The following is a 25,326-nucleotide window of genomic DNA, read 5'->3' as shown; positions in this document are numbered from 1 at the left end:
AGAAAAGTAGTGCGAACCCACCAGGAGCTTGGAAAAATGCATAAAACGTGCCAGAGCTGGGGAGATACACTTGAAATATACTGAGAACACCAGACCCTACAGCTATGTTCAATTTGTAAAGAGAATGCAAGAAAGCATTAAAGTTCCCTTTTGATTAATTAATTAAAATGGAGTATTTCTTTTGTGTTATTTAAACACCTTCCTAAAGAACCGAAATTATGTTCTTCCAGTTCTTTTATGAAAATTTCTTGCGTCCTAATGTTTGTAAGCTACACACATATGATGTTTTTAGGAAAACACAGGAGAAAGCTCAAAAGTTACAGACCAGAAAGGGACAGTCATGCAGTGGCAGCATAACTAAATAATGAATTATTGATCAGCTATGTCCACTATACTGATTGCAGTATTTGCATCTTCAAGAAACATTACAAAATTATTTATGTTTAAAAGCCTGAAACATCACTAAGGTAATATATTGTGAGTTGAGTATATGTGGGATGTGGTCATGAATATCCAGACGTGCGTATGTGGAAACATATATAGATAGCCAGGGAAGATGAAAGGAGAAAAGAACATTTGCAAAAGACAGATTTGGCTGGATTTTTGTTACAGGTTCTAGTTAATTTTATTTTAAGTCAATGTTATTTCTACTTCTAGGGATAAGGAAGATGAATCTGTAAGGAATCTGAAGTTGCTCTGAATCTGAACAGTTACTGCTAGATAACCAACAAATGATAGTTTCTTGATTAAGAAAGTGCATTCTTCCACAAAGATACAGTCAATGGTGTTTTCATGTTATAACATCAGAGATGGACATGATAGGCTACTGTAGCAATCAGCTTTTATAAGAGGGATAATCTGCATTTTCTCCTTGGCACATCAGTTTGTATTCTGACGAATCCAGTCATAAAGTGCCATTACCTTAGTGTATACACCAGGACGATTGCGCCGAGCACATCCTTCACCCCAGCTCACAATGCCAGCAAGGTACCACCTATTTCCCTTTCCTGTGCAGGCCAAGGGACCTCCAGAATCTCCCTAAAATTAAAGGGGGTTCAGCCATTAGTACACATGCGTACACACACACACACATACAGAGCATTGTAATGAAAGTTAGGTTACTTAAGGACAGAAAATAACTGCCCCTCTCTTCATCAAATCCCGATTCAGTATTAGAATCATATTTCTGGGTAGAATGTACCCAGCTAGATGTCAAACATATTAAGTTTATTTCAACTTACGAAAGTAGCACAGTGATGAATATAAAGCAGCAGCAAGAAGTTTAAAAAACTACTCATTGTTAATAAACCCTTACAGGATTCATAAAGCAACTGATCAAAGTCTGGGTGGGGAGAGGAGAAGACAGGGATAGAAAGTGGGAATTCAGAAAGATACCACAGCACCTCAACCAAAAAAAGAAAAACCAACCCAACCCCAAATCTTCCCCAAACCAAGAAAATACAATCCCCCCCCCAAAAAAAATTAAAAAAAACCCAAACCAGACACAATTAAGTGTTATCAATGGTTTCATTTTCAAGACTGTGTCTACCTTCATAGAAGGACAGGAAGGAAAAACAACTAAGGAATATAGAAATAAGAACTGGCTTCTCAAAGAGAACAGGCAGATGTGTACAGCAATCTAGGAAAGTAAAACTTCCCGTTTAATTTTATTCACGGGATCAAAATGCATTTCAGCTCACAAATTCTTTATGTCTTTAATTGTTTTAACCTTTTATACCTTCTGTGAATGAACCAGATCACAGAAGTCTGAACGGTTATCATAGAATGTTTTGGGTTTGAAAATACCTTAAACATTATCTTTTTCCAACTCCCCTGACATGGGCAGGGACACCTTCCACTAAATCAGGTTGCTCAAAGCCTCATCCTGCCTGGCCTTGAACACCACAAACACCACCAAGGATGGGGCATCCACAGTGTCTCTGGGCAATACACTCCGGTACATCACTACCCTCAGAGTAAAAGGTTTTTCCTAATATCTAACCTAAATCTACGGCCTTTCAACTTAAAACTATTCCTCCTCATCCTACTACTGCACTCCTTGAGAGTGAGGTCTCACAAGAGCAGAGTAGAGTGGCAAAATCACTTTCCTCGACCTGATGGTCACATTTCTTTTGACATAGCCCAGGACATGGTTAGCTTTCTGGGCTGCCAGTCACATGGCCGGCTCATGCTGAGCTTCTCATTCACAATGATTGCAGCTCATCTCCGTAAGTTGACCCTGGGATTTGTTTGCTGCCCTCAGTTGGAACTAAAACATGGAAGAGGTCAAGAAAGCCTCATACTGAGAAAAGGGTAACAATAGAAACCTTTCACCATCCAATGAAACAAAATTATCTAGTGATAAGAGCAGAAGCCAGAACAGCAGCCTTTCTCTTAGGCTGCTGTCACACTGGCAATTTTGATAAACCAAGAGGCTGATCTCAAAGTGGCTTGAGAAAGGAGGCTGTATAGTCTGGCCTCTTCTGGAAGACCAAAGCCAGTTCTAAGAGACCAAAAGGTCTGTAATGCCAGTGGAGAGAGGAAGGATACTAAAAAGAGGAACCAAGACCAAAGAATATGCTAGTGTGAGAAGAAATCAGTATCTGAGAGGGTAAAAAATTATTTTCTCTCTGTAAGTATCATATGATTTAAAGATGAAAAGCCTGGAAGCTTCACATAACCTGTGCAGTACGTGCACAGCTTACGTATCCATGAAGAAATGGAACAAAAGAAGATGCCCACAAGCCTGAAACTGTAGTGAAAGGGTTTCTGTGGGGGTTTCCTGAACTGCCAACATTATTCCTCTCTAGCACCATGGAGGAACAATACTTGTGAGAGAAAAGAAATAAATAGCAAAGATGCTACAGAGACTAAGAACTTCAAGGCCCAGAGGGCCAGCATGCTAAGAGTCAAACACCGTGTATTATGTTGTAAACCAGATCAAGTAGTATGGCATATAGCAGAATCAGCTAAAATGCCATCTGAAAAATCAAGGGCATACCATAAGCAGCACATTCTTTTAAGCAATGTCAAACTTCTAAAACAATATATTTTGCAAAACAATTCCAAGGCCTAAGGTTATACACAAACTGCACACAAAGTCAACAAAGACAATAATTCATTGAATTAGAACTTAGAGATTGCAGAAAGATCATGCCAATAGTCTACTGCATATAAAGAATTTTGACCCATTATCTTATAAAAATTATCCTATTACATTAAAATAGTAACATTTATCTATTGCACAAAAATTCTATCAAATTACCACAATCTAAAATCCGTAACACATTTCTCTCCCTTTACGCAATAACTGGTATAATAACCATGTTTGTAATTTTATGATGGATACTAACCAAAACAAATTTAAATATTGATAAAGTACACAACTAGTCTAATAACTGCGAAGGAGAAAGAAGGCAGAGTCAAAACAGTTGAAGTACATCCAAAGAGCATTTTCTGATTGTATGTGCAAATAAATTGGGTCATATAACTTATGATACCATAATGTAATAAAAACTTGTAATTATACATAGGAATGAACATTTGAAACCAAAAGGCAGCATTGAAACTACATTTACCAAAGCTGAAACCAAAAGGCAGCACTGAAACTACATTTACCAAACCTAGCTTACCCTTGCCTTTTGCATTTCTTTGTAACTGTAAAAATACATTACTCGTTATACTGTTACAGTATTTTATTAATCTCACATCCAGACATCAAGTAAGAAAAAAAAATCAGTATGAACAACAAAACTTGCATATGGCCTTAACTTTATTCCCTTTATCCTTACATCTCTATTCTCTTATAGGAAACTTAGCTGTTGAAGAGGACAATGAATTGGTTTTGAGACATTTTACCACTTGTTTTTGCAAAGCAACATTTTTCAAGATATTCAGAGATTATCTATGCCAAATTTCCTTCCTTATTCTGGACAGTTTTAACTGCTGTGTTAAATTAGCCATATACTCAGGTCATCTCACTCTGTTACTAAGTAAAAAAAACCCCACAAACAACTCTAAAGAGTTTTCCACTGAAAGGAAACATTCCTTTGTAGTTTTTCTACAAATTCCAGATTACCTGGCATGCATCAACACCACCATTAAGATTCCCAGCACACAACATACGTGATGTGATGAGATCATCATACAGCTTGTTGCAAACACTTTGGTTAATTATTTTCACTCGAGCTTCCTGCAGTGTTTTAGCAAGTTGACCTAGAAAAAAATACAAATAGTCTTGCTGAGGTTATGGTGGTAAAGATTTCTTACAGAGATATGATTTGTCAAAAAGCAAGAGAGAATTGTTCCAAACTCAAAATCTACCCTTCGGATGGAAGGAGAATAAATCCCCTCTCTTCAATTGCTGCCTGCCCTTAGCTTTTGAAAACTGTTGTCTACAGTACTTTCTAGATATAGAGGCCCTTAAGCACCACCTTTTAATTTCCTTAATCTTTATTCTTTGAGCTTTTTTTGTCAGAAAGCAGTAAAAAAACACATGCAAATTACAATGCAAGATTCCACACAGTGTGAGTACTTTTGAATGCCATTTCAAATTATGTCCAAAGTTTTTTGTTGTTATTTACTCTTCAGTTATGCTCCAAACATTGTCAAAATCCTAGTAAATTAAATTTCTACATTCCTTTCCATCCTCTCAGTTCCACAGAAGGAGGTGAGGAATGAAGCTAAGAGGGGAAAAACTATTTCAAAACAAAACCAAAAACAAACCAGTAAGTCACAAGTGATGCCAAGAGCTTAATTCTGTAATATAGTGTTGTCACATGGTGTCATTGTGAACTAAATATCCTCAGTCATGTTTTGGATCAACAGGGAACACAACCTTTTTCAATACCTGAATGATCAGAGGAAGTACTAGGATTTGGTTTGTTTGCTCATTCAGCCCTGAGAGTGGGTTGAGAATGAAACAGGTAAGATAGAAAAATACATTTTTTTCATATGCCATTACATGGACTGTTAAATATTACCCACATCATTTTGTTAAATAGCAAGACATTGTAAGAAAGCATCAGCTGTAAAGGCATTATATTCACTAGCCTATTACATTATTATCTAGATTTAAATCTCTTTTTTTAAAGTCACATTAAGAAAGCTAGAATTACCATAGTACATGATTTCTGGTTAAACCTGAGGGATTATGTCTCAGTATGATCATGGGGACCACTGCAATGTTGAGAAGCTTTTTAAGCCCAGGTTTCAAAGCTGGCTCCTGTTTAATGCTGAGACAGGGCCACAATCCCATGGGGTCCTCCATCGCCCCTCCTCAACTCCACTTTTTTCCTGCCTCCCCCACTGCAGCATGCTACTCCAAGCTGCGCAGGTAGGACTCTTCATATGGCATACATTAAATTGCCTTTGGTTAAGACAGACAAAACAAAAACCCCTTCACAACATTTTTGCAATTATTGCTGTTCACGGCCCCATATTTTCAAACACAGTCTTAGAGACAAATTCTTTCTCTGCGATAGTTGCAAGTCACTGTTTTCTTTACCTGTAAGATTCCTTATGACCTATTCCCCAGGAAAAATGTGCCATGAGCATGAAAAAGGCACATTTCTGTAAATCCATGATTATTTATTTTTCAACTGTTTGTGACACCCAAATACAAGCACTGGCTTTATCATCTGCCATCCAAGGAAACACTCAGGATTCACAGGATGTACCTAAAGGGATATTTTCTACCTTTAATAGGTATACAAAATAAACCCAGGTATATTCTCTTATTACTATAAATAATTTATTGATAGAGTTTAAAATTAAGCCAAATTTGCAAGAAGTAGATCCAGGAAATGAACATACTATTTTCTTTTATGGCTCCCCAGCCAGTTACATAGCAGACAGTTCCATAAATAAATACTCTAGAGGTGCTGGGTAAACAAATGGGCTGTACCAGCTCACTGAAGAATACAGGTGAATCCATTTCCAATAGGGCGATATCATAGTCTGAGATAGATTGGTCATACTGTGGATGGACAATGATCCTTTTGATTGATCTCATAGCTACACGACTGTTCTTTTCATTAATAGCATGTAGGCCCATATATGCTCTCCATCCTGATGGACTGGAGTATCTGCAAAAAGAATGTTTTCAGAATGTCCCATTGGAAAGTTATGCAGTGTCAGCTCACTCCATTTTATCTACTGTTCAGTATTTCATGAAATTCATCAAAACCAAAGTGAATGGAGTAGAATACTACTTATAACGAGGAATGTGCTATGGTCTGTCTTCTAAAATATTAAATAATGCTTTTACTTACCATTTTGAAAATAATAATTTCCTGGAAATAGAAGACCAATTCCTTGCAATGCACCATGCTTTGGAAGTCATAAAAGCATATTAATAAACTCTATTTCTCCATGCCCCATGTACGATATATGTCTTTTCAATTTACTCTACTTAAACTGAACACTGGTGAATTTTACAGTACACTTATTAATAAATAGCCCTTTCTGTGGGAGAAAAGACCATAGCTTCTACTCAGAAAATCTCAGACTTCTACAAAAATGGTCTGGACCCTGAATCTAACAAAACAAGGTGTTTGATCATGCAGGATTCACTGGCAATGGTGGCGGAATAATTACTTCAGATACTTAGGACTTTAGAAGCCAGAAGAACTACAGTATTCAGTGTTTGTGTACTGATACCATGTCACAGAGTTATAGCCTGAATCAACTTATCTAGTCAAGGAATAGTCACTGCAGACTATTGAAAGTAACATTGTAAGGTTTTAAACTACAAATACTTTCTGACAGTGTAACTTCTTTATACCTCACAGATTCAGAATCCAGGAAGCAATGCGCAGCAGTTATGAGCCATTTATTGGAAATAACAGTTGCACCACACATATGGCCATGGGCTCCCATCTGTAAACTTGCTTGCCAAGGCCACTTTCCAGATCTTGCATCTTCACCTCCAACGATTCTGTTTTTCTTAAGCTGGCGTCTTCCACAAGCTAATAGAAATAATTGAATAAACTAGTAATGGAGCACACAAGATCACTTCATTTTGCTATGCTTGATACATAAACTTTCAGCCATAGGCCTCACAGCTGTTGGGAAAAAGAAGTATTTTCTTGCTGTACAGCTGGTAAAAAGTTAAGTATACTTGCCCTCACTCAGTAGGTCGGTTAAGAATAAACCAATCATTGACCGTCCTTGATTACCACTTTCTAAAGAGGTTAGTAACTCAATAAGACATTCCAAAAGCTCACTTGAATAAAATCTGATGTCTTTTCACTCCTTTCATACACAGCTCCCTGACTGCATTTCAGTTGAACAAGCACTAAGACATGCAAGCTTATCCACTGTGCAATAAGTCATTGCAGACAGATCAGTGAGTTTAAAATAAAACAGTGCAAAATTCAAGACAGACATGTTCTTACAGACCTTTACAAAGAGATTAATTTTTTTTAAACTCCCATCTGATTTAATCAATTCTAAATCCAACAATCCTTGGCCATAGTACAATTTCCTGACTCAGTTTCCCAAGTCATTAAGTATTTTTTAAATAAATGTTACCACACCACAGCTCATTTCATCAGATCCATCTGTACAGTCTCTTTTCCCATCACACTCAGGATTTGATTTCAGCAAGCATTTTCCATTGAGGCATTTGTATGCATAAGGGGAACAGCTTTTGTAGGCTGAAATGAGAGAGAATGTAGTGTCACATGTTTGGAGCCACAGATTAAAATTATTAAAAAACTTGCATGTTCAGCCTACTCAGTGGTGAAAGTTGTTCAAAGCTACACATTCCAGTCTGCTTGAAGCCATAGTCTGCACTAGTTTAAACCTGTCCCTCTATGGGGAGGGAACAGGGAAATGCACCACTTTTATTAACAATCACACCAATTTCAATCTCCACTGTCAATGAGGAAAAAGAAGAACTTGACTCCCATTTTACTTCACTCTAAACTGAGCAAACCAGGCTTGTCAGATTTTTTGTTTTACCTTCACTAGCGCTACTGGCATTACAAATTCTAAATCAGGTATCATCTATAAGGCAACTTCTTTGGTTTTAAATGAAAGTTGAGAAAATTTTGTAAAAAGTTTTATACATCTCTTCATCAAATTTTTGGTTAAGGAATATCACAGTTTATTATGTGGGAATCCTGACAGATCTTAGCAATAGGCTTTCATTACTGTCATCCTTATTATCAGTTATTTACAGTGATCTTCAAATGGTGGAAGGAATTTTTTAACTAATAAGGATGTACTCCTGGTTACTTCAAGGCAAAATACAACAAGTCGCTAGGGAGACATTAACACCAGCAATCTCCATAAACATGATGGATCTACAATAAGGATACCATGCATCTGACAAAAGTCCCAAAGCCGTTATGTCTCTCTCCCTTAACATTATTTGGTCTGATCCGGCAGCAGTTAGGGAAAATGTGCCCTTCTAGTAAGATAACGAGCAAGCCATGGTTAGGTCATCTAACTAAATTAATTGTTATCGAATTTTGCTTCATTAATTTCTTGTCTAGACTCTTCCAAGAACTAGTTCAACTCGGTATGTTTTGTTTGCGTTGTTATGAAACTTGTACTTTGTGCTAGGAAAAAATACATAGAGATACTACATTTATCTATTAAATTAAGCATTTTTTTTTGTGCTTCTGCCTTCCACCATCTTTTGGAAAATACCTAAAAATATATACTCACAGCAGTTGTTTTCATCACTTTCCACCCCACAGCTGTCATCATCTTTACAAGTCTTATACTGACGCTTACACTTCCCATCACCACAGTTCAACTCTTCTGGATTACAACCTGAAGAATAAAGGTCTGTAAATCCTTTATAATCCAAATAGCTGGCTAGCAGCCATGTGCTACACTCCCTACCAGAGGTCATCTTGATATTACTGTGCCATTTCTGCCAGATATCAGTCTGCCTCCAGTGACATAGAGACTCGTTGCATTATCTAACTTGTGCTACACTTTCTGACCTTGGGTTACATTCTGGTCACTCTGGCATCTCTTCATTGTTCCCCACGTTCTTTGGTGTGCAGTGCCCAATGTCAATACAGTACTCTAGCTGAAGCCTTCCCACTGGTTACTGGGAATATCTTTTGAAAATCCTGTCTTATATCCTAGTGTGATACTTCAAAAAAACAAAAACAAAACAAACAAATGAAAACCAGCAACAAAAAAAAAACTCAGACCAAACCCAAAATTGGAAAAACACCAAACACAAAACATACATGGAAAATTTTATGGCTTTATGAGTCAAGTCAGCTTTTGAGCCACTATCACCCCCCAGCCATTTTTCCACAGAAAAGCAATTTAGCAATCCACATGTGCATTTGATTATCAAGGTTCAGATCTTGTCTTTATCAAATGGAATTATCATTTTCTCCATATCTGTTCTCCAGCTTGTCAAGATCACTTATAAACACATCCCTCTTAAATACACTCTCATTTCATTGTGTGGCACTTCCCCTATTTCATAATCATCTTCTCTAATCTGTCATTTAGATGACTAACAAAAATTATGAGAAGTCTCATAACAGATACTGGCAGAATGACAATGAAAATATCCTTCAATTTGTGTAATGAGTCATCGGCAGCCATTCTTTGGAAACAGTTTTCTATATTTTTTTCTCACTGTGTTTCTTTTACTTACTGATAAATTCGTCACACAAGACAGAGATGAAGTACAACTTCTCTGTTTATCCTCTCACAGCAAAGAACTAAAACAAAATTAAAAACTCCATGCTGATTTTAATACCTTTTCTACTGTTTACAAATAGTTTGCTTTCACTACTTGTTGCATATTTTTTTTTTGACGCTTAACTTGTAAAGATTGGTGTAAAATTACCTTCTTGTGTTTTTTTCTGTTCTTCCACTCTTTAAAGAAATGCATGACACAGCCTCTTTTCCAGACTTTTAGATATTCAACCACATCCTTCATGTGAATTTAAAGACATCCACCAATATTTTAGAGATAATTACAGCCAGGCCCTAAACTTCCTGGAACAAACTGTTTAAAGGAGAATGCAAACAAGAAAAAACAGCCCTACCAAAAACTAATTCAGTACTACCATCTGTGTTGCCTTTCCAGCCTTCAGACTGGTTGCTTGAAGGAATACATGTTCTATCTGTGTATCTAAGGACAAACTAGAAAAGTATAAAATTAATGGCACTAGAAATGCTGCTACAGTCTATACTGTAACAAAGGACTGTACCATGAAGAAACATTAAAAAGTCTATTAAAAATAAAAGCTAGTGCCATTTATAAACTAAATGGAATGTTAAAAAAGGAATTTATATCTGATGAAGATTTTTATCAAGCAGCCTGAATTATATAAATCAATATTCACCTAAATGGACTTCAAAAATCAAATTCACATTCACTACCTCACTCTAAGGGTTGACTCAGCACTGACATATAGTTACCACCAATAGAAAATACCTCTTAAATTTCTTAAGATAATGGATTTTACACAGGAACATCTAAGGAAGAGGAGAGTGGTGGAGAAAATTCAAAACTAGGCGTTCTTCTTAGTACTGGAAATACAAATTTCCTGACGCAATGTTGTACAAATTCATCTCTGTGTATTATATTCCAGCTTCATGTCTCATGTGAATAAGTGTTTCATCAAGCACTTTTCAAACCTAGCAACGTTATTGTGAAACAGCCTTTCGCCAAAAGTTTTCTTCTCTTTCACTTCTCCTCAATATATCAAAAATGTTTCTCCTCTTCCACTTTTTCAGAGGTATGGGGAAGGAAAGGAAGAAGGAAAGGAAGGAAAGGAAGAAAAGGAAGAAGGAAAGGAAGGAAAGAAAGAAGAAAAGGAAGGAAAGAAAGAAGGAAAGGAAGGAAAGAAAGAAGGAAAGGAAGGAAAGAAAGAAGGAAAGGAAGGAAAGAAAGAAGGAAAGGAAGGAAAGAAAGAAGGAAAGGAAGGAAAGAAAGAAGGAAAGGAAGGAAAGATGAATGATCTGTGGAAGAATAAGTAGCCAAAAAGCTTCTCTTTCTGCACAGGCAAAGACAACTTAAACTTTTTCCCCTTCAACACCACAGACAAATTAACAGCTAAAGCAGATTGAAGGACTAAACGCATTTGTCCTACATTTATTTAATGGGTTCCAGTCTGGAGTCATTTAGTCCTCTTCGCTGCCTTTGCATGTGATGCCAGTGAGAGGAAAACACACACTATGTTGCTAGCTCTAGCTTAAAGCCTGAACCTCTCTGTGTTCTCTTCACCACTCCCTGAAGTTATTCAGCTGAAGGCTGGCATTTACTTTCCGGGTCAACTCAGAGCCATGCCTGTGATTTTTAATAACTGTGCTTTGGTAGGCTCTCAACAACGGGAAGAAGCTAATCTGAGGTGAGTGGCTACAGCTACTAAAAATGTGAGAGAAAATGATATTTTTTCCTCCCTCTCCCTCTTAGTATTCATACAGGCACAGCTGTCATTGAACACCACTGCTCTCAATACATTCTGCTCCCTCACAAATGCCTTTGCTGCATTGACTTGATACTGACACAACACAGGTAATCTACCCCTCCTAGTGAGTTTTAAAATTGTGACTAAGGATTGATTTCATGACTGAGCCATCTGCTTGCCGGCTTAGTGCTAGAAACAGAGCAGAGCACACAAAATAAAGACTTGTACACACAATAAAGACTGGGGATTTCCTCTGTAGAAAAAGGTATTCTTAGGCTTTGACTTGTCAGTTTTTGAGGCAGTAGCCAGAGTAACCATGGGGTGCAGTATAGTTTACAACTTTTTCTAGTAGAAAGACACACATATTAATGGAAAAATAAATCCCTGAAAATATGAGTCTTATAGAATGACTGACCACAAAATCTACTGCTTATCAGTAATTAAAGGCATGAAGCAAATGTCTGTACCAGAGATCTTATACATAAATACTTCTAAGTAAGCAATGAACAGAACTACATTCAGTCAAGCAAGCTGAGGATCTGAAGAGGCTTCACAAACTAAACTGATCTCTTGAAATCACAGAGAACATGGAACCTGGACTTAAACTGGGTAATGGAAATAGAAGGCATTTACAAAAAATATATTGCAGATGTATCTTTTCTAAGAAATATCACACGTAAATATGTGTATCTCCTGCAAATATCTGTTCCACCCTCTGGAAGCCTCTCAAAAATCTCACACTGATCCAGTACTGTACAGACTAGGGAGTCAGGAAAGGGCTGTAAGAAATGCAGCCATATTTCTGCAACACCTGCTAGAAAGGAGTCCTCATTAACATTCAGTGAAAACTTCAGTAGCTTGTCTTAATATGGAAACTGATCCAGAGCAAGCTGAATTGTGATTTTAAAAAGAAAACTAACTACTCATGGTTAACTCCTGTTGGCAGAAGAGTCATTCTAAGAGGCTCTCTGCCATACCATTTTCATGTGGCAGCTTGGCTATTTTTAAACATTAGCAAAATGCCAAATAATTAGATCTACACAAACTGGGAAATTTTACTTTTACTTCCCACTTTACAGAAGTGTTGTTAAAAGTTAGAAAATAAGTACTAGTTTCTAACAACATCTTTTATCTGATTTTGTAGACTTTTATACATTAATTAGAGTTAGGGACTAGGGTTAGGGGGTTAGGCTTGGGAGTTACATGTTAGGGTTAGGGGCTGGAGTAGGTTTTCATTTTTGTACATTAGTTTTTCAATTAAATGCATATTAACATTTTAAACATTCATCTCTTGTAATTATATTAAGAAAAAAAAGGCAGCTCAATTTGTGTGTTGTTGGTCTGTCAAACATGGTTATGCCTTAAAAATTAAAATACTTGCTTATTCACTTACGGTCTGTGTGACTGAAGGCTTTGTACTCAATATAAAACCCTCTGTGGGTGACTAGTTCATCAGAATGGAAGTTGATTGCGACAGAATAACCATATTCTCTGTTTCTGTTGTTTTCTGAAAGAGTTTTACAGTATCTAGCAAGGCAAAAGTGAGAATAATTAATTTCTAACTGAACTGGCCATTGTCATCCAGCTATCTCTCCTTTTACTGAAGGGTACCAGTGCCAAAATGCTTTAAAACAGTACAATAAGGAAAACCTATTTTTTAATGTGTTAAAACAGCCAAACAGAAGTATTAGGAAGCCTATTTACAAATATCTTCCACTCCACAACTTTTCTGGGACTAGCAGACTTTGAAACAAAATACAGCAAGATGAACAACATCAGAATCTACCTTATAAGTACAAACCACTTCTAAGCATGCTTGCTTTCAGGTTTCTTATCTGGGTTTGCATACCCAAAAGGCTACAAATCCAGTAATGGGATAATACAGGCAAATCCAGCAGCTGTTGCTCATTTCAATATGCTCCTTTTAAAAGACAAATCACTCCAAATATTTTTTTTTTATGCATACACAATGCAATTCTCTTTATTTGTTTTCTTCTTGTTATTTACGGAAAACAATTACAATCATTGAAGGCTAATATAGAAAATGAAACTTCAGATCATGCAGGCTATTCACCGATATCAAGATGATTGCCAGGAATTTACAGTTCTGCTGCAGCTACATAAAATCCTGCAGTTTTCCATATCATTGTTCTTAAAAGGAACAGGAAGGTAAATAAATGAGTAACACTAGAAAAAACAGGATGCTTAAATTAACAATGACACGTGTTTAGTTCTAGGGCAGGATTAAGGACATAGTTCTGCCAAAATTCAGTGGAAGCATGCAAATTATTATTGAAATTTATCTTTCAGAACTGGAAGTGGCAAGATGCCTTTTTCTTAGGTACATCAAAGTGAGAACTAATATGCCAGAAAAAAAAGTGTATTTACTCACCTAACTCCATCAATTTCTAACCAATCTTTATCACATTTACTGGACCCTGGAGATTTGTCTTGAATTTGTATTATGAGGATTTTCAATGAGAGCTTGTAGCCAGGCAATGGTGCCTAAAAATGAAAGGAGAAATATTACAACACATATATCCACAAAATGAAAAGGCCTGTGCTTCTAAGGTGGTAAATCTTGGTTTACTTATTATCAGATTGAAAATGCTGTACTTTTTATGATGTAAATCCGTATCTTTGAATAACCAAAAGAAATGCTATTTTCAACACGTATAGAAAACGTTTTAGCCCCAATTTTGGCCACGCTGTGCCAGACAAAGGAGTGCAAGCCTTCCTGCAGCTAGCACAAAGCACTGCATCTGAGGTTCATGCTGTGTTTGTACTGCCACCTCTTCTTGGAGTTTATGTTAATTTAAGACATCTATGGTAGCTGGTCAATCAACTGCTTTAGCTATGACCACTCTGGTTCAGAAAGCCTTTTTCTTCCTTTTCTGGCATACAGAAGCGAGTTTTGTACTACAAGCTGCTAATAAATTTCATTGAGCAAGTGAAAGTTAGAGGCTATAACCAACTTGTAGACATGAAGAACATCTTTTTCTAGGGAAAGTAAAAAAAAGTAATGAAATGCTTAATAAAGCTACAGCTAAAACCACCAGAAAATCGGTGGAAACCATGAGCAGATTCTAGGTCATGCTGAAGTGCTTGCTGGAAATCTAGAGCTGAATTTCTGAGCCAGACAAAGTCCTGCTTATTCAGATGGAGATTTCAGGGAAATACAGTCACATGAGGCATGATTACATGACCAGTTTTTCTTTCTGCCATAGAAGCCAAATCCTGTTTATTAGCAATTTCCTCTGGCTGCTACCACTTTGTTTCTGTTATGAATAACACTTAACTTTTTAGAAGCTCAGAATGTTTATTTCCCACAGCTAACATTTTCATGTAGAACAGGGAAGAAATGGGTGCCTGAGAAGTCAGGTGCAGTGATCTTAATATGTTTTACTTTCATTTCACCCACACTGAAAGCCATTTCTCCCAATTTTACATCTGTATCATATAAAGCAAAGTCATCTCTACCCAGAAGAGTTCCCAGCACTTACTTTGATGATCCAGCTGCAATCAATGTTTGGTGGGTAGTAACTTGGGTAATAAGGGGAACTCAGTGTCCCGTTCCAGGAAATATAATGACCACCACACACTGTGAGAGAAATTTATCAGCAAAGAACAATGTTATCTCTGCTGGGCTAAAGTCCAGAGCCTACTTCACTTGCTAGGACCCTTCTGTATGTACAGAGTTAGAATTGACTGTGACAGTATTAAACTCAAATTTTGACTGCATTAATAGAAAATCGTCCAACTTCCACTTCCCCATCACTCTGAATTTATCTTTTTTTTTTTAATGAAATTACAGTTAAAGGTAAGCACAGAACTGTTTGGGATGTAGTTTTGCTTAAAAAATGTTCTTTGATGGTAAGAGGAAGAACTACTTGGGATGTAGTTTTGCTTAAAAAATGTTCTTTGATGGTAAGAGGAAGAAGTAATTAAATGTGGACACTATAGACCTCCCCCTTGCAATTTACTGCTGACCTTTCTGTAGACATTTTCAAAAATTAAAAAGCAATCAGCCCTATGAAATGAAACCTCTGACTGATTTAACGTAAACCAAATAAGTCTGTGTCGGGTCTAAAAATTCATGCCACATTTAAACAACGTCTTTGAACGTAGTAAATATGAATATGAATACAGCAGAAATTAAGATAGTATTGAAAATAACAAAGTTTTATGGCAAAACCAGGGCTACACATAATTCAGAATGTCCCTTTTCAGAACAGGGAAGCAGTTCTAATTTGTGATGTGTGTAGGATGAGTATTTGCTTAAGCAGCATCTGCGGAGACATAAAGCTGAAATGTACGAGCTTTGGAGACATGCAGACATACGCTATCCCCTGTGCTTTGTTCCATAAGTTACAAAATAATGTTATTCAAAGTATTTCACTAATTACAGAACATCTGCAAAATTCATAGTACTCCATAGTTTTGGAATATACACTTTTCTTATACAGTTAACTGCATCGAACAGGGTATTCAGAAAAGGATCAAAGAGATATTAGAAATAAGTGTTTGGTTTTGTTTTCCATTTTCTTTAAACATGTATTCCTTGAGCTTGGGATAGATTGCCAAAACTGATAGAACTGCTGCTTTGCTACTGAGGCTATCGAGCTTTGGCTAGACGTGGAGTGCCTGTCGTGCTATCTGGCTGGCTGATCTGCTTCCACTACTTAATAACAACAGTTCTACCTTTGTAATAAGAGTAATGTCTGGGAAAGATGACTTGGGTAGTGATCAAGAAGAGAAAAAAATATCTCAGACCAAATGATGTTCTCTATTTGTTCAGTTCTTAGACTTTTTTTGTAAGTGTATCAGAATGACAATGCACTGACTTAAATGACAACATTCCCTCCTCCAGATATGTTAGGCAATATCAACCTTTTTAGAGGCAAAAAGAGGAATAAGTATACTTATATCAGAGGACTGTTTCTATTAATTACTTACTGATCTTAGGAACAGCTTGAAAATGAGCTTTTAATATGTTGCTTTCTTCTCTTTGGTCCAGTGTGAAGGTTAGCAACATTACATTACCTGATGATGTTAAACGTATAACAGGAGTCCAGGCACCAGGTTCACACCATCTGAAAAATTACAAAGATTGCATTAAAAAACCCATTTCCCACATTCCAGTTATCTTTGCTAAGGAAATGTGCAGAAACAACACTGATTTGGTCATCTGCATTTCAGAAGCATTCCCCTGGTTACCACTTCCCTCTTATTCTTTCACCCAGTTGATACTACATGAGTGCTAGAGTTTCCCAGCATTGAGGCTGAATCACTCAGGGTGAACATTGCAGATTTTCTTGCCTAACGGGTGCTCGGAAGTTTTCAGACCTGCAGAAACATCAGAAAGGCAGTGCCAGATGAAGTTACTTCAGTAGTGATAGTGCTACAGAGTAGTAGTGGGTAGCACCGAAAAGGCAACAAGTGCCAGCACAGCAGAGTTGTGCAGGATCTATGCAGCAAAAAAACAAGCTCAAAACATTTCCAATCTGTTAACATTCAGCTTGGTGTCATACCAAAAAAGCTGCCACATAAGATCTGGAGACCCATGCATAGTAACTATTTCTTATCATTTTTTTATTTAAATAACGAGGAGTTAATTTATATCTTGAAATTTGAATACTTGCTATCAGTTGTAATTTGAGGTGGTATTTCTTGCATTTGTAAGTTCAGTATTCTATTTATTCTATTTTGAAATCCACAGCATATTTTGGATTCCTTTTCATAAATTTACAAATCTGTGTGCGAAAAATCTCTAACAGCTTTCTTTCTCTATGCATAGCAAATTAAAACAATTAAGATAAGCCTGCACAGTAAGAGAATATTTCCAGCGCAATCCTGCATCATGTTCTTTGACTCATCACTGAGATCCAGAGTGGCAGCATTAAAATCAAATTTTTTAACCTGAAACTGAGAGTAGTCTACTTCCACTTTTAGAAGGCTATCCTCTGCTCCCATTTCATACGAGACATTATGCAATGGACCTGTGGTTTGCTTCTCTTTGGCAGATATTATTAAAACCTTTTTATTGTAATACCTGTCAAATCCCTTATAAAATGGGTGATTTGATTCCCCTCCCCACTGCCATGTGGAAATCTTTCAGCATCTTGATCTTATATCCAGTTGACAGCCTGGGTTATCTTCCAGCTGTAGCTTTTGTTGTAATAGCCTCAGAAAAGCAAGGCAAGCACATATGAAGAACATTGTCCACGAGATGCCTGCTTTTACGGTATATCTCACAATCTCAGCTCGCTCACTGTTTAGTATTTGTCACTGAACAGCTGTATTACTGCAGTTTACAGAAACTGGTGAGAATCCTTTTAGTCACCATGTGTGATCCTAGACCTGGATGTCAGGGAATAATGACTATAATAAAATAATTCCTGGCTGTGATGCATATTGTAGATATCATTATTAGTTCTACTCCATCTGTCCTAGGTATATGACTATCTGCTTTTAGCTTTTTAAGAAAACTGATGCCCACATATTTGCTAGGCTAGACTGGCAATAAAATAAACCAAAAAAGTCAATGTTTTGGAGGCATCATAGGGCTTTTAACATAATTTCTGTCATCAAATTCTGTTCCAGTTCTTTAATAACAAGACATCAATGCACATTCTTGAGCATTCTGTCTGACAACTTAATGCATCAATATTTTCTGAACATGTTACGTCTTCTACTTGTTTTGCTAGCTTCCCAATTCTTTTGTGTATGCAGGTGAATCTATATTTCTGTTTCACAGATAGCTGAGGCATTGCTAATAATGCAAAATGGAGTAACAGTCTTGGCAATAATCCATAATCAGCAGGAGATCAGACACAGTCCAGCATCAGGAATAGGATTCTCTATATTATACTACAATCTAACTCCTCACAAAACCCCTGAGCTCATGCCTCTCTGGTCTTCTGAAAATTCGTCAGCAATGGCAAGACTTTTGCATAAGAAGAGGGAGAAATCAGTTCATAGAGATGAAGAGGACCATCTACTTATTTCAAGTATGTTAAAGCACTACTGAGTAATTGCATTTCAGACACTGCTAACTTAGTCTGCATGCTCAGGTAGTGCCTGAAACTCAATTACTTAGCAATGCTTTAACTTACTTGAAATCATCCATCCTCAAATTCTAAAACTTGTTTATTTTGTTAATGAAGAAAGATGCATGATGGATAATAAGTTAATTCATTAAATTTGAATCTTTAAACTGAGAGTTACTGAAGGTTCCAAGATCATCTGATCTCACTTATGAAAACAGACTACAGGGTGATTCTGAGTATGGAGTCTTCCATAGACACAACACCTGTCATGAATAGGGATTTGCCTGTGACTGAATTACTACAAAACATGTGCTTTGTGAAAGTAATAGAGTACAATACTCCAAGAAAAAAGGGTCTGTATCTTTTTGAGTTGTGACATTAGCTGCATGAAATTGAAACCAGTAAAAATTAGTCATGATATAGGGCAAAAATCCACAGGAATTTATAATTCATTGGGGGAGGGATAATATGGAAGATCTTTTTATAGCCTCATACAAGATTTTTAATTAAGGTGTACGTCTAGCCATACATTTTAGAAGGCTGTTTGATATCATTTTGACATTGCAACATTTTCAGATTTTCTGTACAGCTCAATAAAACATCTTTATTTTGTTCTATCATACCTTGTGATGATCTTGTTCTGCAAAGGAAGAAGGAAATCGTATGCTGATAAGTGGTGTGATGCACAGCTCTCTGGAGTGACACCATGCAAAGTGATAACTACCAGTCTCACCACATAGTTAGAAGGAACTCGGAGCCTCCATTGATAAAAAGACTTTTTGGGATTCATCAGAGTTAGAGTCCTGTTGTTACCTGGCTTGGCATACAGGTCAAAGGATACTGCTAAAGAAAAAAAGCTAGATCACTGGCTGAAAAACTGTCAAGTTGAAAGGTAAATTAAGTTATTGGTTAAAATTTCAGAAGAGGCAGCGACAATCACACTTCTTATCTTTTACAATTCTATTCCCTTTTCCCTACCAGGCTGCACTGTTATCTTTCTGCTCTGGCCAAGGAGGCACAATGCCTCACCACCATCAGCTCATCATACACTCAGCAAGCAGGAGGACACTTGGCTGCAGATGCTGCCATCTCTGCTTGAAATCTACTACTCCCTTTGTCATTTTCTCTCTACCCCTGTGCACATAATGAGAGCACTTAGAATATGAAGCCAATCTTGAGGTGTGCTTGTTATGGAGAAACCAGGCAAAGTGAATTAAAGCTCTAAAGATGATCTACTGATCATCAACTATTAATAATCAAAATTATCCAGTCACAAGGCAAATAAATTATGTATAATTTTATATAGTAGCTTTTTAGAAGTTGCCAAGAGAAGGAGCCACAGCACATTGCAGTTCAGAAGGAGCTATTAAATTTCAACCATTCTATTCAGAACATCAGAATAAAAGCTGTAAGGCATTTTGCTCTCAGCCATTATTTGAAGACTAGGCCAGGGAGGCCTCTAGTCTGGTTTAGTTTGTAGGCCCTACAGATACACAAATAACTGAGAAACTCCCACATTATGTTCTGGATACCACATTATGTTACTGGATCTTTTTTTTTTCCCCCAAAGTTATAGTAGCTGAGATTGAAGAATTACCTGATTTTAGCATCACATCATATTCTGCAGAATCTGAAACTGAAATTTAATAACTATCAGCTACACAAGTCGATGACAAAAACCAGAGAAAGAAAAAAATAGAGAGAATAGGTTTCAAATGACAGGTACATTGTTACCAAATAGGTCCATTGTGACCAGATCCAAATCTTCCTCCCCAGAAGAACTAAACATGCGAGCTGCTTGCTTACTACAGATTTCTTTTTGCTCAACTGGAGTTAGTTTTTTAAGAGAAGCAACTATATCTTGTGGTGCCCAGAATGTATTCCAGTAGTAAGCTCGAAGTCCAGACTCTCCTTCACTGTGGAGGGAAAAAAATGTGTTATATTTTGAACATGCTTGCCACTGGTCTGCATTTTCAGTTTGCACAGTTTCATAGTCAGTTGAACTGCTGTGCAAAATATTGCAGCTGAACACAGAGCAAAGAGCATTCTTGTCTACCATTTGCTGTTTCTATACAGTAGAAATACTTAAAAAATATGTTTCTTAAACAGTATCACACTGAGCCCAAAAAAACCACACTTCGGAGAAGATTCTTGCAATCATTTTTACAGAATTGGATGTTTCCAGCCCTTCACAAAATTAAACACATTTAAGACCATATTAAGGTTCTAGACACATTTTCCTTAACATTTTTAAATTAGTGTCACACCATGTAACAATATAATTATATGTCCATATGTTAACATAACTTTTCACACAGTTATGGATAAAATAAATAACTGTATGTGTGTGTATACAAATAATTATTTAAATGATTCAAAGAGTCTGTCCATCATATTCTTCCTTTCAAAACAGCCTATGGACTGACCTTTCAGAAGCTTCCAAAGCCTGTCAGGATAGTAGCAGCCATCTACTCAATGTATTTACATTTCTTACCAGGAGCTTAAGTAGAGAACCTTGCCCAAAATTATGTCTTTGAGTTTTGTTTTGAGAAGTTAAAGAGTAACTTAATTTAAATAGACAAAACCACAATAACATCATTCAAGTGGCAGAGAAAAAACCCTGCTGAACTGTGATTTCAATAGTAAAAATTAGAGGAAGAGACTACAGCACAATCTGTAATCCAAGGCACAATTAATCAAACTCAGTTCTCTCTAACACATTCTAAAGGGCGAGAGATTAGCTTAGCTCTTAGCTCACGTACTGAAGTACATTTCTACATTTTCATTCCATATTATAGATATCTGTATATTCTTTCAGATAACTAATTTAAAACACACTAAAGAAGTGAAGACAAACAAAAGTGAACATCTCAAGTTTACACAAATGCTGAAACAGAACTTACCTGAAAGTCACCACGATAGATTTCAAATAGTATTTTCCCCAGGAGGAGGACTCATAGGATTTTGCAAACTGACAACAAAAGAACGGTAAAAGAAAATGTAAAAAAGTATTGCATTTTGGTGTCAATATATCTTATGCTATAAGAATATTTGTCTTATTTCTTTCTTTCCCCTACCTGTTCCCCCTCCCATATTACACTGTGCATCACTTTCACAAAATATGTCAAGTAAGACTCATAAATGTGCACTCATTTCCACTAAAAAAATTGCCTGTAATTCATATCACATTTCAAGATCATTGAGATAGCTCTCGATAATTAGCCGTGAAAAAGAGACTTTATGAATACATTTATAGTTTTGCTTTAGTCTTTAAATTTCCAGCATAAAATCTGGACATGAGCAACTTGCATTTGCTGTTCACAAAGCAGCTTTCAGATGCTTGATTAGCTCTTTAGGGAAATACAGACTAACAGAGAACTGCTTTGTATTTAAGACTGCTGTTCACGTGTAGCCAGGAAACAGTATTGATCTCACAAATAGGAACTAGCATAAGAAGGGCAAGAAACCAAGCATTGCTGTTGGGGATAAGGGAAAACACAACAAAACAAAAAAATAAGCATTGAAGTTGGGCTATGATAAAAAAAGAAAATCAGAGAAAAATGTAGTAAGGAAGAATATTTGAATATAGTAAAACAAAACAAAAACCACACTCCTAATCCTTTTAAGAAGAATAATTTGTGCATAAAATTGAAACCTCCAGGTTTTATTACCCAGGAAATGTTTACCTTACTGTCCAACACACAACCTCAGCTGTCTGGCTATATTCCTAAAGATGTATATCATCAAGGTATTTGCTAGCTTTAAACTTACTATTTTTTGAGGGGAAAAAAAGCCCTGTAACAGACTGGAGTCTTCTTCTCATTGCCAGTCTGATTCTGTAATAAATATTTATAAATTATTGTCATACTTCTGTGGGAACTTACATAATTTTGGATTGCTTCTGCTTGCAGGAGGAATTGCTGTGACTTTGGATCATTCAGGTCATTTGTATAAGTTAAATTAGAAATTTCTATGCTTCCACCAATATAAAGAACAGAGAAAGCTGGAGCTGTGGAAAGAAAAAAGGTTAAAAAGTTAGGACACATAATAACATTCCAGAAAAGCTCCTGGAACAAGAGTCTTGCAAAAGCATGTATTTGTCCTTGGCATTGATAGGCATTGGTTCTTAGGAGAAACACACAATAATTGCCAGAGCACAGTCTGTCCAATTGATAATATAATATCCAGAAGAAAAGGAGCAGAGTGAGGTACAGGTTCAGGCAGACCTTTCTGCTCATAAGTTTTAATTGCTAAAATTCCATTTTCCGTAGTGTCATCCTCTTGTAGAGCTATGATTTTAGTGGCTATAAGTCGATATCTAGCAAGGAGCTTACACGGCTATCTGCTTTACTTCGGAAAATGAATAGAAGATGGGTAATTCTTGTATGTTCTTTGGAAAGTTGGCATTTATAGTAATGATGGCATTCATAAGCAGAAATAGAAAAAAATTAGAGATAAAATACATACCTTCAATATTCTTGTGCAACTACCAACAGCTAAATTTTGTGCATTTTTTTGCCTTATAGAAAACATCAAGGAAAAGTCAAAAGTTTAAACACGTTACATGCTTAGCTGCTTTGTGCTGAGCTTTTCACACTGACCATTCACAAAATGCAAAATTCCAGATTGTGCTGGAGAATAACACTTACAGAATGAATAGTGCAGGACTAGCATGGTTACTGTAATTACTAGAGAAATTACAGGTAGTATTCCTAGAAGCCATCTTCTCCAGAAATGCACCCTCATCCATTTGAGGAAACAGTACTTCTGAGAGAAGCCTTCTTGGTAGGATGAACAGTAGTGAATATGCAGGCTTCCCTAAGGAGAGACACAGAAAGTTATCATTTAGTAATAGTAAGATAACACAAGAAGAGCTATTGTACCACATTTTATTATATTTGCCCTTTTAGTTTTCAAAGAAGTTTAAATTAATATAATATCTTTCATATTACAAGCTCTATTACATATGAAACCCACACGTTTGTGACATGCGTATCAAGCTGTATAACTGGGGAGGAAAATTCCTATCACTTTGGTTACAAGCAATTTGCCTCTGAAGAACAGAGGTCAGTACAGAGCCAATACCAGAGTGTGCAGAGAGATCATTTACTGCATTCCCACTGTAAAGCTTCGCTGTTTTTTACTGCATTCCTTCTATAAAGCTTAGCCGTGTTTCTTACCTGCCCTGCAGTCTGCTCAGAGTCGTATGGAGCTGGTATGCTGTAGACAGAAACCCGGCTGGAAGGTGAAGCCTGCATCATGATGCCTTGACAAATGCCTTTTAACAAACCTAATAGTGAAGTCCTAAATCTACCTCATTTTTTAAAAATATAACCCAGACTAACATACTGCTTTCCCCACCACACAGGTTTCTCTCTTTTCTCCTTTGCCATACTGCTTGAAGCTGGAGCCAGCTGATCTGCAATCAAAGAAGGTGGGGAGGAAAAGTTACCATCACTGTAACTCTTTGTTTTCCTAATAGGCTAAGCAGGATAGGGATCCCATCATTTGAAAACAGATCAGTTGCCCCCTTCTTTCAGAAACAGAAGAGCAGGAAATAATTTAAGACAAAATGCAAAGGACACGCAAACAATTTACAGATAAAAGCTTCTAGAGCAAGGTAAATGAAGCAACTTCTAATGAACACCTGCTGGAATCCACAAAAATATTTATGAGAGAGAAGAAATGCAGAATTCCACAGACCATCTAAAATTTCCAGCCTCAAGCTGGTACCACAGAATAAACGTAACTGCAATGCAATTCATGATCACATTTCCTGCTTGAAATTAAAAACAGTTTTAAGTCAGCAAACCAACAAGTTCAGGGTATTCTGTGCGTGATATAAGAAAATTAAGGATGTGTGTGGAGAAATAACATGCTTTAGGCATGTTGAGAGAGAGAGAGCACACAAAGAACAAAACCTAGAAAAACAAAACAGGCCCAAGAAAACTTAACCCCAGAAAATGGAAAAAGAACAAACAAACCAACTCCAACACAGATAACACAGAGACAATTAATGAGATTAATTAAAAGGCAATCCTCACAGCTCAGGAATACAAACTACAATGATAGACAGTCTTTTTTGATCAAGTCCTCATTTTTTGCAACAGCTTATCTCCTACACACAAAACCTGATGACTGACTTATATCAATACATTGCTTCTTTCCTTCATGGAAAAGAAACCCACAAAAAAGCCCCCAGGAAATAAAACTGCTTTTGCATCACCTCTAAAAATTTTATCAGGACTTTTTAAAAGTTGTATACATTCAGAGAACCCGATTCCATAGCAGTACCTCTCAGAGCATAGAAGCATCAGTTTTATTTGAGGAAGGACAAGTTCATTGCAATAACATAAGTCACCATATTTACTTAAGTTGTTACGGTTGCCTGAAGACGAAGAATTCAAATTATCAGGTAGATGAACTTGAATATGAGGAAATTAAGGCAGGAAATAATAGAGCTAACAATCATGCAGTTAATTAAAATGGAAGCTGGAGAAGGAATAAGATAAACATTTTTTTCTCCATGCTTAACTGCAGAACTTCTGATCTCCAGAAACGAGGGCCCTGTGGGTTTCACTTGCTGCAGTCTCCACCACCTCTCTCTGTCAAACGCATCTCAGAGGAAATGACTAAGATTGAAGCTCTGTCTTTAGGTGGTCACCAGCTTCCCGGTAGATGATTGCACATGCACTCAGTGCCTAGAAAACAAAGAGTGCCAGAAGTTTATTGCACCTTCTCCTGTATGTCCAGATATCTGCACAGAACAGCCTCTACAAGAACAGTCTCTTCATCTTTCACCAAAGATTGAAGAAAGGACACTTGTTACTTCTGTTATGTGTACTCCAGAATATAAAGGGACACATGCAAAGAAA

At 36.8% G+C, this 25,326-nt stretch overlaps 1 protein-coding gene across 2 annotated transcripts; it reads right to left on the bottom strand.

Moving 5' to 3' along the window:
- Nucleotides 1-417: 417 nt before the first annotated feature.
- Nucleotides 418-23,175, bottom strand: LOC138726950 (suppressor of tumorigenicity 14 protein-like). 2 transcript variants are annotated; one of them, XM_069869068.1, is made up of 16 exons: nt 23,101-23,175; nt 22,336-22,460; nt 21,355-21,422; nt 20,186-20,367; nt 20,049-20,087; nt 19,075-19,294; nt 16,359-16,495; nt 14,906-15,003; nt 13,795-13,907; nt 12,796-12,929; nt 8,677-8,784; nt 7,539-7,658; nt 6,785-6,968; nt 5,815-6,086; nt 4,079-4,215; nt 418-1,038 (listed from the first exon to the last, which is right to left on the bottom strand). In XM_069869068.1, the coding sequence occupies exons 1-16, from the start codon at nt 23,123-23,125 to the stop codon at nt 880-882; spliced, it is 2,121 nt and encodes a 706-aa protein (XP_069725169.1). In that variant the 5' UTR covers nt 23,126-23,175; the 3' UTR covers nt 418-879. The 2 variants fall into 2 exon arrangements, 1 of the variants encoding a protein (XP_069725169.1); XR_011338504.1 differs by having other exon boundaries at nt 906-1,038; nt 5,906-6,086.
- Nucleotides 23,176-25,326: the final 2,151 nt, after the last annotated feature.

The sequence above is a fragment of the Phaenicophaeus curvirostris genome, chromosome 1, assembly GCF_032191515.1.
Source record: "Phaenicophaeus curvirostris isolate KB17595 chromosome 1, BPBGC_Pcur_1.0, whole genome shotgun sequence".
Taxonomy (NCBI): domain Eukaryota; kingdom Metazoa; phylum Chordata; class Aves; order Cuculiformes; family Cuculidae; genus Phaenicophaeus; species Phaenicophaeus curvirostris.
Note: the sequence above shows the minus strand (reverse complement) of the source record. Positions and strands in the feature narration are given on the sequence as shown.